This window comes from Psammomys obesus, unplaced genomic scaffold (assembly GCF_907164565.1).
Source record: "Psammomys obesus unplaced genomic scaffold, mPsaObe1.curated_primary_1811, whole genome shotgun sequence".
In the NCBI taxonomy this organism is placed as follows: Eukaryota; Metazoa; Chordata; class Mammalia; order Rodentia; family Muridae; genus Psammomys; species Psammomys obesus.
Genome location: NW_026593286.1, coordinates 5,451,199 through 5,465,279, shown reverse-complemented (window position 1 = coordinate 5,465,279; position 14,081 = coordinate 5,451,199). Strand labels below are relative to the sequence as shown.

The following is a 14,081-nucleotide window of genomic DNA, read 5'->3' as shown; positions in this document are numbered from 1 at the left end:
GGTCATTAGCTGCCAGGCTAGCTGCTCTGTGAGCTTCCAGAGATTTTTCCGTGTCTGCCTCCCATGTTGTTATAGACATATTGGAATGATAGATGTACGCTATCTTGCCTCACTCAGTGGAGTCTGGAGAGCCTAACACTGGTCCTCAAAGCTGCAACCATTTTACACACTGAGCCACCTCTCCAGGCAAGCAGTTGGCTTTGAAAAACAAAGAGAGGCCCATAAGCCCTTCATTATCTTCTGAATCAGTGTCCCATCCCACCATCTGTCTGGCTTTCTTCTCTCTCTTTCTCTTTCTCTCTCTCTCTGGGGTCAACTTACTGCAGGTGGCTATACCCAAAAGGTATCTTTCCTCTTGGATTGACTCACTTTCTGTGCTCTTTGTCCAGTTCTGGGCACCCAACTTTCCACTACTCCCTTTCCTCACACACTAGGTCCCTTTCCCAGAGAGTTCCTTCATCTACATTTGTCTGACCCACTTTATTTTCAGTCCTTCTGTGGCTAAAAGACCTGAAGCTTGTCCTTTCCTTTTGATTTCTCTTATATGATGAACTTGAAAGGCAATATCTACCAATTTTGAGATGCATTCATTCCTATGGGCCCTTTCAAATTTTAGATTTTCGTGTGAATAATAGAGACACATTGTCCTACAAAAGTCATGGTAATCGTTCTCATACTTACTGGGGTTTTTGGATCAATATCCATGTGTTTTTTGATATTCTAGAACAATTCTTTTAAAAATTTTTGGGGATCCTTTTTTTATTTTGGTGGACTTTTTATATTTTATTTAAACTCCTCTGCTTAGGAAACCCTTTACCTATTTCTTTCAACGTGCACTATCTATACTGATCCAATTTACCCATTCCCATACTGTTTATATTCTGGTTGGGTTCAGTTGCTGGAACAGCTTCTCTTGGCAGGGGTTCTGAGTGGATTATTCTTGATGGAGGCAAGAATCCCGTGATTCCCAAGTAGTCTTCTCTACTGCTAATCTCTTCTGTGGCTAATTAAATATTTAAAAAGAGCTGGAATGACTGACCAGTTGTATTAGTCAGTAGCAATAAGCTTTCAAGCTCAGTGCTAGACACATCCACAGAAAGTCATTTAAAATAGATAATAGTCATATTCCATCGAATCCCTGTTACTCCACATAGGCGAGTTTTCAGTTTTAACTTAGCCACGCAGTGAGGATTGTGTCTGGAAAGGGAAGAAGACTCCTGCTGCAAGCAGACCAGGATAAGCAGCAGTATCTGTCCATGACAGAATGGCTAATGTTAAACAATTCTCCTGCCAGCCAGAAGGTCAGGGAGAACAATCCTCACTGCGCTTCCTTGGAAGCTGGTTGCCACCTCGTCTCTGAGCAGAGAGTTTTCATTACTCTAAGCACACAGCCCAGTAATTGCTTTTGGAAAAACTCCAAAAAGGCAATGTCTCTTCAAATTTTCTCTCACTTTAATCTTTCTGAGTTATCAAAGTTCAAGATCGTTGATTAAAATTCTGTTTCAATACTTATATTGAAGAAGACAATTCTCTACAGCTAAGGGCATATGCTATTCTTATCAGGAAAACGTAAGTATCTCAGCATATTGCTGTTCATTAATCATGGATGTTCTGAATTGAATCATTGGCAACGGGTATTACATTTTTATTAATATAATTATTAATGACCCACACCTGTGGGACATTTGTGCTTGTACTCCTCAGCAGCTGGATTGCACTGGGCTGTGCTTCTCCCATGGCTCCTGCAGAGTATCCAGCCTCTCTTCCTCTGTGTGTGCGAGACAGGTGAAGACAGAATAAGCCAGAGGATGAGAAGGAGCCAGAAGATCTGGCCAAGCAGAGCAACTCAGAGGCTAAGAGAAACCAGATTGAATCAGTCAGCTAGGAGAGGAGTTTGAGCTGGAATAGCTGAGTTGAACCAGCCAGCAAGATTTCAGAAAGAACTAGAAAGGTTGAGCTCAGTTAGCAATAAGTTTCAGAGGGTAAAAACATTTTAGACCTTGACTAAATTGCATGGAGGCTAGAAGCTTCCAGGACTGGGCCTAGGTTAGCATACGGAGGCAGTAAGCTAACCAGATGACAATTACATCAAGTGAATAAAAGTTACTTTAACATTTTGCCACTGTATTGATGACGGTATTCAGTGCCCCCATTCTCTCTTTTACATCCTCATATCTGTACTCCAAAGATCCTAGTGTGAGACATAGGAACATTGGTGTCTCCATAGTTAGTAGGCTTGTCAAGGCGAGAGGTGTCGTTTCCTCCCAGTCCATAAAGGTAACAGTTCCATTTTGATTCTTATGTCCTGGTTAGGGGTAGGCAGAATCAGTGATGTCTGAAGCAGAGAGATGCCTGCAGGGAGAATCCTATGTTCACCTCTTCCAGACAGTTGAAGAAATGAGGTGGGAAAAAATTTAAATGTGATCATAATCCTGTTGGTAAGAGGATTTAAAAAGTAAAGCTGGTAGAGACAGGCACTCAGGTGGTTCATTAATGTTTGAAGAGGGAAGAAGAAGCGATGGCAGATAAGTGAGTTGAAGTATGTTTATCAAAAGAGGGGATGGGTGAGGAACTTTTTTTCCAAAGCTATTTTGGTCACCTAGATGATCACACAGTAGAGATCACCAGGAAGGAGTTCCTGCCTCATCACATTTTAGCCTTTATTTGGGATGAGAGGGCCAGAGTCCCACTTGGAATGTGCTGAGACCCAGTTGCAAAATGACAGACTAGACCCTGCCTATGATGGGCTGTGTGCAAACACCAGCTCCTGTGATGTCGGTTGGCTTCACATTGGAGGTATCAGTTGGTAATGCCTTGGCCAGAGAAGAGGAGGATGTTACTACCAAGAAACTTAGAAGAGGATTCCAGATCAATAATCCTTGAAAGGACTCCAACCAGGCATAGCATCTCATCTGTTAGCATATCTCAAATTCAGGAAGGGGATCATGATACCCAACGCTTTACACCAACACTTCACAACCTGTCTAATTAGGGAAGAACAAGAACAACTCAAATTTATTATTTCATCACAGACACCAGAGATCCTATAGAATAGAGAACAACAAAGGCTGCTGGTGATGGACTTTCTGACCAGGCAACAGCTGTTGTTCTGAGAGTCTCACCACGGGAGCGTCAGCGCCAACCCTGCACTGGAAGCAGACCCGGAGCAGCACTGTTCTGAACTCAAGCAAAAGCTTTTGCATGACTGCTGTTCAGTCAGACGTGAAAGGGATTACAATTCTTCGTCAAACATGCTATTGCATTGCCAGATGGCCTGACTAATGACTCAACTCCAGTACTAAACCTAATGTCATCCTGTATTGTTTCTGTTACCTGTTTGGGAACTTCGCAACATTTCTGTTTTTAATCTGTGATGAAATCTAGAAGTCCTAAGTCAGACGAGACCTCAAAGTCTTCAGGAAAGAAGAGTTCTTAGCCATTTTATCTGTACCAAATAAACCTTTGAAGGGTTCAGAGCTTTTCAGACGTCAGAAGCTCAATACTCTTCTATCTTCTGTCTAGATGTCCATTGAGAAGCCAGGCTCAGAAATAGTCACCCTTTCCTTGAAAGAAAGAAAGGAACCTTTCTGCTGACTACCAAACACCCAGCATTTCAGAAAAAGCCAGTATTGCTTTTACCATGGAGGGTGCTAATTAGTTTTTGAGGGTCCAGAAGTAGGACAGAATCCCAGGCTCAGTGCTCGTTAGCCAAGTCTCTTGCATTCTTAGATCTGTGAAACTGCCGCATCTACAAGAGCAATGCAGAGTTATTTTGGCCCTGTCCCAGCCCTTCCTAATACAATGTGTCCTTTATGGAGGGACTGGTGTTCCTGTGACTTTCTCTAGCATTCTATACCTCTTCCTCTTGACTAACACATCTCTCACTGACTTTCCTTCTTAGCCTACCTTCTTATGATATACAAACAACACATGATGCATACAGAAACTCCTTATAAGCAGTGATTTTTAAATTCTGAAAATTAAAACACATTGTTTCACTACTCTTTCAAAACTGGTATTGCATAATCCCATATGCATAAGGACATAATATTGCCAAGGAAAAGATAACTTTTTGTTTGTTTATTTGTTTGGAAAACACACAAGTAGATATTTCAGCTAGGGAAATTCATTAATTATTATTATTGTGAGTGAATCATTACCATTGAATTTAACTTCCTTTATGCATATACAAACAACAGTTTTTGGTGGGCTTTGTTGTCTGTTTTTCCCCTACTGTGTTATAAGGACACAGAATGGCAGCCCCTGGGTTGCCCTGGGCTGCCCTTCTCTAATGTCTCATGGAGATTTTCTAGCCTCCCTTCCTCTGTGTGTGTGTCTACTGTTGGCCTCTGGCTTTGCCCAGGCAGGCAGGCTCTTGGTCATGCCCATCATGCAGATGGTTGTAGGGAAACCCATCAACAGAGGGCATGAGGTGAGGGCAGTGATTCAAGAGGTGAGTTGGCAGCTGGGACAACCCCTAAGTTTTACAGTGAAGACATACTCAAATTCTCACACCTTGGTGGATCTGGACCATGAGTTCAGGTTGTTTTTTTTTCTGTCATTCAATGGAAAACTCAAACACTATGCATGTATGTGTGTATGTACGTATGCATGTGTGTGCTGCTGGGGGCAGAAGTTATGGGTGGAGTTCTTCCTGTGTGTTGAGAAGGAAACTGTGTGACTGCAGGTTCTAGCCATGTATTTGTGTGCAGTGTGCTAGGTCCTACCTAGGGGGTTTGATGATGGTCTTATAACACAACCCCTACAAGTCTCTGACATTAAGCACAGCTGCAGATTAGTCTCTGAGGTTGCTGTCCTGCTCAGGACCAGATGCTATGCATGCTTTATCACCTCTGTTCTGGGACAGAGCTGTGTGGTAGGTTTCTGCCTAAAATGAGTTTTTATCTGATTTCCCAAATAACTCAAGCCTGGCTCCTTCACTGACCTATGCAGATGGGAGACTTTTCCTATCAGGGTGAGTTAGAGGCTAATTAAAAAATAAAAAAGCAACAGCTTCCTTTAACCTCGACAGCTTCCAAAATAATTGACACAGAGAGGCTATGATTTATTTTACAAGCTTAAAGCATTGGAGTTGGGCAGATTTCAACCCTCTACGCTATTTAGCAATCTCTCAGCTATACAAGCCAAGTTACTTGCCAATAAGTCATCCTTTCTGGGCTTGATCTGCTCCATCAGGCCACCTCCTCTTAGTCCATCTTCTGTCCTTTGGAACACCCTCTCCTCCTCCCAGCTCCAGGCCTGGGAACCTCAAACTCCACATTCCTCTCTTCTGTCAAATCCCAAGCTTCGGCAGTTTTTATTAACCAGTCAACTTTAAATTAGGTAGAGCAAGGTTTATACAACAAGGACAGGTATGAGAATGTGTTCATCTGGGCAGCAACCAGATCTTAAGGGCCAGTTATTATCATTAGAATACCTAGCACCAGACCAACCCCCAATAGGAGTGGAGCTGTTGCAGAACCTTTAAGCTGAGGGAACCCACTCTTTCAGTCTTCCAGCCAAGCAGGGTTAGCTCTTATACTTCTGAAACCTGGGAAATAGCGAGGTCCTGTACATGGCTTGAGGTATTGGTCCGCTCTATTCTAGAGTCTTATAGTTGTTGCTTGGTTTCTCCTACAGGATCCCCAGAAGTGGCAGTCTCTTAGTATGAGGGTTAGGAGGCACTTCTTTTTCTACCTCACATTTAAGAGTCTTAGGACTTTTAAATGCTGGGAAATTTAAAGACTTTGACAATGGACTGTATTTTACAATATGAGCTAGGCATGGGACTCAGGGGACCAAGAATGCAACGGTATAGCTTAACGCGATATCTGTGCTGCTAGGTGAAAAGGATGGAGTTGTGATGGCGACTTTCAGTTACCAGCTTGACGCAGTCTAGAATCCCCTGGAAAGAGAGCCTCAGTAAGGACTTGTATAGGTCATTTTGGTGTGTAGGCATGTCTGGGTCCAGGGGGAGGTTGTCTTGATTCCATTGATGTGGGAAGATCCAGTCCCCTCCTGGTACCACCATTCTCTGTGTGTCGCTCCTGGGTGTATAAGAATGGAGAATGTTAGCTGAGCGTTGGTACAGATACAGTCATCTGCGGCTGTTGACTGTGAATGTTGTGTGCCAACCATCTTAAGTTTCTGTTATCTTTAACTCTCTGGAATGTTTGACTGTGACCTAGAATTGTGAACTAAAATAAACCCTTTCTCTATCAAGTGGATTTTGTCAGGGTATTTTACCATAGTAACCAGAAACTAGGACTGAACGTGTAACTACATTTCCCCAAACATCTCAAAATCATCTCTAAGAAGTCAGTGAAACAGTACCACAGATTTTAAGATAAATCTTCTCATAGTTCCATAATTGTTTTTTTTTTTTTTTAATTTTCTTTCTTCTGCCAGTGTCAAGCCCCTCAACTTGGAAATCATGGATTCTTAAACAAATGTTATGGTCACACAGGAATGTATGCATAAGAAGACATAAAATTATACCTTTACACTGAGAGGTCTAATTTTTCAAAAGCCCGTGAGGCAGCCCCAGAAGGCCCCAATCTTTTTGAATAACCTGACTCTATCACACTTCATTTTCAACTTGACCTGACTAGCCCTGAGTTTGTTTTTCAGAATTCAGAAAACCACAGTTCTTGAGCAGACAATCAGCTTAAAGTTTATCACATGAGCTTGAGCCAAACACAATGACTCAGCAGCTTTGAGGGAAAGACCTTAGCAACCCTGGAAAGTCCCTAAGTGTTTGGCCAATCCTAAATCCCACCATACCAATTGAGTCACTACTGACCAATCAAATTAAAGGTTACCTCACCCACTTCTGGAAAATCCCCTAACTGCCTTTAAATTGAGCCTGTGTGCCATTTTGAAAAAGGTGGTGATCCCTACATGCTGGAATTTTCTGCAGAATATAAGTGCTCTGCTTTTGCATACCACTTGAGTCTTTCTGCGGTGATTCTCTGACCCTTACAATACCACACACAGAAAGTAGCTTAAAGATTATGCATGACAGAATTATGCATGAAAATCTTACACTACCTGGTGAAATCTTCATAACCTTGCTCTGAGAGTCTCTCCAGAGAGGTCACACTGCCCTGGTGCCTGTGTGGTAGGAGGAAGCACTGTGCCTACACTATTGGTGGTGAGTGCCAGAGCCCGCCAGCAGAGCTGAACAGTTCCTGAGAGGGGAGTGAGGATTTAAAAAAAATAAATAACATACTACACACAGGATCAGTTCCAGAGTGCTGTCAGAAAAACCTGCTGCTGCTTGGTTTATTCCACAATTCTTTTCTTCAGTCAGAGTGAAACAGCTCAGTACAAAGAAAGGGTCCTTCAAGAAGTCAAACTAGTTTACCTTGATCACCTCACTGTGTGATCCTCACACAAACAAAAGGAAGGAGCTTGGCAAAACATCCTGCTTATCTCTATCTGAAGGTGAAGTCCAGGGTAAAAACATGTTTTTCAATGAAAACTCAATAACAAAGCAGCCTGATACACAAGCAGCTCTTCACAGGCGAGCAGATTCAGAGTATCATGTTTTAGACCCAAGTCAAAGGGTTTGGTGACTACCATTTGTCAGAAGCAATTAATTATTAGACTCTCTCTCTCTCTCTTCCTTTGATTTTTTGAGACAGGGTTTCTCTGTGTAGCCTTGTCTGTCCTGGACTCCCTTTGTAGACCAGGCTGGCCTTGAACTCACAGAGCTCTTCCTGCCTCTGCCTCTCTGAGTGCTGAGATCACAGGCGTGCACCGCCATATCTGGCTGGAGTTTCTTTTGAGAACACACTGCATTCATTGTCTTTATGTCCTGACTCATTATTCAACACTAGGACCAAATCCAGCACCATCAGCCCTTCCTGTTCCTAGAAAAGCAGAAGCCTGGGTCATTGTCCCTGGAGTAACTGAATCCAACCCTTGACATTGGAAGTCAACAACTTTCAGAGGCTCTGATGCTCTTCATCTTCTGTCCAGATGTCTGTCTAAAGGCCAGGCTCAGAAATGAAGTCATCCTGTCTTAGAAATGTTGGTAGAAAGCACAGAAACTTTCTAATGAATATTTAACATGGTTAAAGTTTCCCATTTTGACAGGGACAGCAGCTGTGTTATTTTTTTCTGTAGTCCTCTAGTAGGGCAGAGTCCAAAGTCCAATGCCTGCCAGTTGAGACTTGTAAACTCTCAGATTTAATGGACTCAAAGCAAGTTAGGGTTGATTTGCGACCTAGCTTGTATTTTCCATCATAATGTGTCTTTTAGGGAGGGACCCACTTCTCTGTGACACTGGTGTTCTCCATCTTTTCTCAGTTTTGTAAAGATAAGTTATAATTTTGGAGACTATTCTAATTATATACTATAGGTCCCAAGTAAGTGAGATGGAGATTTATCAATAATTTTTAAGCACAATAACTGTGCAGATAACCATTTATACTTATCCTCTATACCGGTAGTGCTCTTTTTAAAAACTCTACTTTATTTGTTTAGGCCTCAACCTCCCTTCCAACATCCCAACCCTATGTAGGAGAGAGAGAAATTAGTTGGGGAGAGAGGGTCCCTTTACTTCTGGCTGTTTAGGGTTAAGGGGTTCTGTTGGTAAAATGTTCTTTTAAAATGTGTATGCCTTACCCTTGTTAACTGAAATGCTGATTTCCCCACCCCCAGCTCTCTGGTTTCAATCTGGATATTGCATTGTGATACTCACTATAAGCATCCTGTCTCAACTCTTGTGTAAACAGGACACAAATAAAGCAACTAGATACAATGTTGTGCAATGGGAGGAGCCAGAGGACAGGAAAGAGGGGAGGAGCTAGAGAACAGGAAGGGGTGAGAAGGAGGAGGAGCTCGAGGAGAGGAGAGCACGAGGAGAGGAGGAGAGCAGAGCGGGAGGAGAGAGCTTGGAGGACCTAAAGCATGAACCAGACCTAAGATTTCACAAAAAGCAAGTATAATGTGGGAAATCTAAATGTTAGGAAACTGAGGGCTTGGAGGTTTAGGAGGGAGTAAATATTGCCCAGCATTGTGTTCTAGGTTAACTAAAAACCCAGTCTCTGTGTGGATTTGGTTATACAGCCGCTGAGGATTAACAGCAGCATTACTAGAGGATAAACCCATAGTAAATATTAATAACTAAATACAACAGGGTTCCTTTAGGGCTATACCAATCCCTGTCCTGAAACAATTCTCTCCATCTGTCTGCTCTAAACCGCCACATTGTCCATCTCTCCAAACTGCAGCATGCCACACACCAACATTGCACTCCACACCTTCTCTTTCTTGGCTTTCAGTTTATATCTTCATCGTCCTAGACCATGCCCCACTCCTTGCCACACATGGAAGACTGTTACCAGATGACAGGAGTCACAACAATCATTAGACAAAATTGACAGGTGTGGACAAACTCTAGCCCAGCTAAAATTCCACACTTGGGATTAAAACAAAAACATATTTACAGAATATAACTGAGTTTACAAAAAACCCAAAACTTCCATTACATGTGCTAGTCTTTTATTTCCCAGCCATGTGCCCAGAATTACCTGTCATATTTAGTCCTGCCTGGGCTGTTTCTGCACCAGCAGGTCAGTGTTTCTCACCACATCTTTTCTCTACTTTTTTTTGTCTTCTCTCTCCCTCATGGTCCCTACCTTTTGGGGAACAGAATTTCTGCCTACCTATCTCCTCTGCCCAATTGGCTGTCCAATTAACCAATTGAAGAAAATTGGGAAGCAAAAATTACACAACATTGAGTAATGTATGTGACAATGCCTACATTCAGGTTGCAACCAGATCTCAGGGAAACATATAATATCTGAATACATAGTGTACCAGACCAACCCTCAACAGGGACCTGATTCCCTGTGACCTCTAGGATTCTCTACCTCTTTTTGGTGACTCTCACTTTTCATTCTTCTTAGCTTCTCTTCTTACGATGTATAACTGAGCATGTGATGGTCGTACAGGCTCCTTATAGGCAGCTTCTTAATTTTTCCGAATTGTCAAAATCCAAACACATTGTTCCATAACTGTCTCAAAACTGGTCTGCAATAGAAGTCATAATCTTTTCTGAGCAAAGATCACAAACCTTTTTTTTTTTAAAATCTGGAGAGCACAGATAGTTCAGCCAATGCATTTAATTATTGCTCTTATGTGTAAATCATTAACACTGAATTTAACGTCACTTGCAAACCAAGTGTCCACTGCAGTAGGTCTCATCCTCTGCTTTTCAGCCAGCTCTATTAGAAAAGAATAGAGTCAGAGCATCTGGATTGTGTGGGGCTGAGCTTCTCCCATGGCTCCTGCAAAGTGTCCAGCCTCCCTTCCTCTGTGTGTGTGTCTGTTGTTGGCCTCTGGCTTTGCCCAGGCAGGCAGGCTGCTGGTGGTGCCTGTGGATGGGAGCCACTGGTTCACCATGAAGATGGTTGTGGAGAAACTCATCAACAGAGGGCATGAGGTGGTGGCAGTTATACCAGAGGTGAGTTGGCAACTGGGACAATCTCTGAATTTTACAGTGAAGACATACTCAATTTCTTACACTGTGGAGGACCTGGATCGTGTGTTCAAGATTTTTTCTGACACTCAGTGGAAAACTCCAGAAGACAGTATAAGATCTTTAACAACAGGCTCAGCTAAACATTTCTTCAAATTACGGTTTTCACACTGTAGGAGTTTGTTTAACAACATGAAGATAGTGAAGTACCTGAAGGAGAGTTCTTTTGATGCTGTGTTTCTGGATCCTTTTGATGTGTGTGGCTTAACTGTTGCCAAATATTTGTCACTTCCATCAGTGATCTTTGCAAGAGACATATTTTGTGACTATCTTGAAGAGGGTGCCCAGTGCCCTAGTCCCCTGTCTTATGTTCCTAGACTATTGTCACAATTCACAGATACCATGACTTTCAAAGAGAGAGTATGGAACCATCTATTGTATATTGAAGAACATGCATTTTGTCCCTATTTTTTCAAAAGTGCTACAGAAATTGCTTCTGAAGTTCTCCAGACCCCAGTGACTATGTATGACCTCTTCAGCACAGTGTCCATTTGGTTGTTACGCACTGATTTTGTGTTGGATTTCCCCAAACCTGTGATGCCCAACATGGTCTTCATTGGTGGGATCAACTGCCAGCAGGGAAAGCCATTTTCCAAGGTATGTTATATCTTCTTTAGCACATGAATAGGGCCCTGGCTTTGGAAAATAAAAAAATGAAATTCTTCAGTGAGTTGTGATTTATTATTTACATGGAACCTATTTTGGGTTAGAGAAATGTTTTGTGTTAATTCAGTACTTAGGAAAAATTCAATAAAAGTGCCTTATTGATATGGATATGTACACTTGAGGCATAATTGTATATAACTTTAAAGATAAAATTTAATTTTAAATATGTAGGTATGCCTTTATATTTGTGTGTGTGTGCGTGTAGGTCATGAAACTAGAAAGGGGAGGGGTCAAAGAAAAATTCTGAGGAGGAACAAACCCAGCAATGATAGACATGTTACATGAAAGCAGAAAGGGATAATATTCAGGGTAGGAAGAGAACATACGGAGGGGAAGGTAGTAGGGAAGTAGAATAAAAAAAGAGAAAAGCATGATATGTCTGAAAAAAGTGCCAAAATGCCACTGATTAACTTGTATACTAACTTAGTAAAGGTATTTAAAAAGAGAGAAAACCTTCGTGGCAAAGTTCAATGTCTTTTGGACACATTGGAAAAACACATCAAACCATAAAGCAGCCCTCATTATTTGCAGGTTGTACTCTGTAGGAGTACACATGCAGTGTTTCCAAATGGCAAAAGTTAGTGAGATGATATGTAGGATGGAATGTATACGATGTTATTATTTTTAAGAAAATAATATAAAAAGATTTGGCTCTTTGATCACCTCCCCCTGATGGGGGAGCAGCCTGACCAGGCCACAGAGGAAGACTATAAAAGACAGTCCTGATGAGACCTATTGGGCTAGGGTCAGATGGAAGGGGAGGAGGTCCTCCTCTATCAGGGGACTGGGGAAGGGGCATAGGAGGAGATGAGGAAGGGAGGGAGGGTGGGATTGGGAGAAAAAGAGGGTGGGGCTACAGCTGGGATGCAAAGTGAATAAATTGTTATATATAAAAAATTATATAAAAAAGACAAAAAAACCCCCATCATATCAAGACATTGGACAAGACAAGCCAGCAGAAAAATAAAAGTGTCCCAAGAGAAAGACAAGAATCAGAGAGCCACTTGTGTACACATCCAGGAGTTCCGTGAAAAGTACTAAACTGAAAACTATAGTATTCATACAGGGAACCTGGTGCGGATATGATGGATCTGTGCATACTGCTTTAGTTTCTGTGCTGAGCTTTGCTGAGTTATTTTAGAGGGCCTATTCTCCTGTTGTCCTCTGTCCCTTCTGTCTCCCCCAGTCTTTCTGCCTCCTCTTCGTTTAGGTATCCTGAGGTCTGAGGGGAGGGAACTGATGGAGATATATCCTTTAGAATTGTCTGTCCCAAGGTCAGTCTCTCTCTCTCTCTCTCTCTCTCTCTCTCTCTCTCTCTGTATAATGCCTGGCTGTGGGTCTCTGTCTTTGTTCCTGTCTGCTGCAAGAGGAAGCAGGTATTATGATGGCTGAATAAGGCACCAATCTCTGTGTGTAGCAGAATACCATTAGGAGTTATTTTTTGTTTTTGTTTTTTAAAGGCCAGAAGTATTTGGTTTTATCTTAGCTCTCAGAGCTACCTATCCTCTGGTTCTTGGTTACCTAAGCAGTGTCAGGCTTGAGTTCCATCTCATAGAGTGAGCCTTAAGTTAACTCAGACATCAGTTGCTTACTTTCACAAGGTTGATGCCACTGTTGCGATAGCAACTTAACAGTCAGGACAGATTACAGGTCAAAGGTTTTGTGATTGGGCTGGTGTTTACACTTCTCTTTTCAGAGTCTGCAGTATACCTACTGACAATGCCACAGGCCTGTCCATGTTCAGAGGGTACTCTTTGTAAATTTTGAACTCTTTATATACTTTATAACCCCTCAAGGCAGGAAAGCAGCCAGATTCCTTTGTAAGGAAGCTCCAGCAGCCCAGATCCTCCCCCAGACCTCTATAACTGTCACCAGCAGCTGCTCAGTAGGACTCATACCATGTTATGCTAATTTGAGGTGAAAAGTCTACACAAAACCCCATGAGTTCAGGAACAGGAGTATTAATCAATCTCTGAGCTTTCCACAAAAACTCAGCTATCCTTGAGCAGGAGAACTGGCCAATCCCTGAACAAGAAATCCCACCAATCCCTGAGAATCCCAACATAGGAACTGAAATCCCACCAATCCACACTCTGGAAATCCCTGTCCTAGGAAGCTCTGCCCCCTAAGAAATCCTGCATAAAGGTTGTGTCTGCCCAGTTCCTGGCTGCCTTCTCCTGGGAGCAGAGGCAGCAACTGTTGGATTTGTCCCTCTGATAAATCTCTTTTAAGAGATATACTCCCTGATTTGACTTTCTAATCTGAAGAAGTAATGAAGAAGAAGAGAAGAAAGAACAAATGAAGAAGGAGCAGAGCTCAGGCTCCTACGCTTCTCAGCTCCTGAGGGGCCATTGTAATCCTTCCTTGAGAGATGCAACATCTCTGCTGAGGAGGCCTCTTCCCAGAGTGTGATCCCTTCCCAGGCCTCTGAGTTGTGAGTTTCCTGGAAACCTTCCCACCTGATCAGGAAGGCAGGTCAGCAATAACAACAGGGCTACTGATTTCCTTGAGTCAATTTTGTATCCGGCCACTTTGCTGAAGGTGCTTATTAGCTCTTGGAGTTCTCTGGTAGAATTTTGGAGGTCACTTATGTATACTATTGCTTCATCTGCAAATAGATTACTTTGACTTCTACCTCTCCAGTTTGCATCCCCTTGATCTCTTGTTTTACAGTTCTATCTAGAACTTCAGTGCTATATTGACTAGATACTGAGAGAATCGGCAGCTTGGTCTTGTTCCTGATTTTAGTGAAATTGCTTTAAGTTTCTCTCCATTTAATTTGATGTTGGCTATTGGCTAGCTGTATATTGCCTGTAATAAGATTAGGTATGTGCCTTGTATCCCTGATCTGTCCAAGACTTTTAAC

At 42.3% G+C, this 14,081-nt stretch overlaps 1 protein-coding gene across 1 annotated transcript; it reads left to right on the top strand.

Moving 5' to 3' along the window:
• Window positions 1–10,183: 10,183 nt before the first annotated feature.
• On the top strand, window positions 10,184–11,173 carry LOC129683770 (UDP-glucuronosyltransferase 1A9-like). Its single transcript, XM_055616734.1, has one exon. The coding sequence runs from the start codon at window positions 10,292–10,294 to the stop codon at window positions 11,171–11,173; it is 882 nt and encodes a 293-aa protein (XP_055472709.1). The 5' UTR covers window positions 10,184–10,291.
• The last annotated feature ends 2,908 nt before the right edge of the window (window positions 11,174–14,081 follow it).

Excerpts from the sequence above, each read along its gene's own strand:
- LOC129683770 (XM_055616734.1), top strand. The coding sequence starts at position 10,292 with ATGGCTCCTGCAAAGTGTCCAGCCTCCCTTCCTCTGTGTGTGTGTCTG.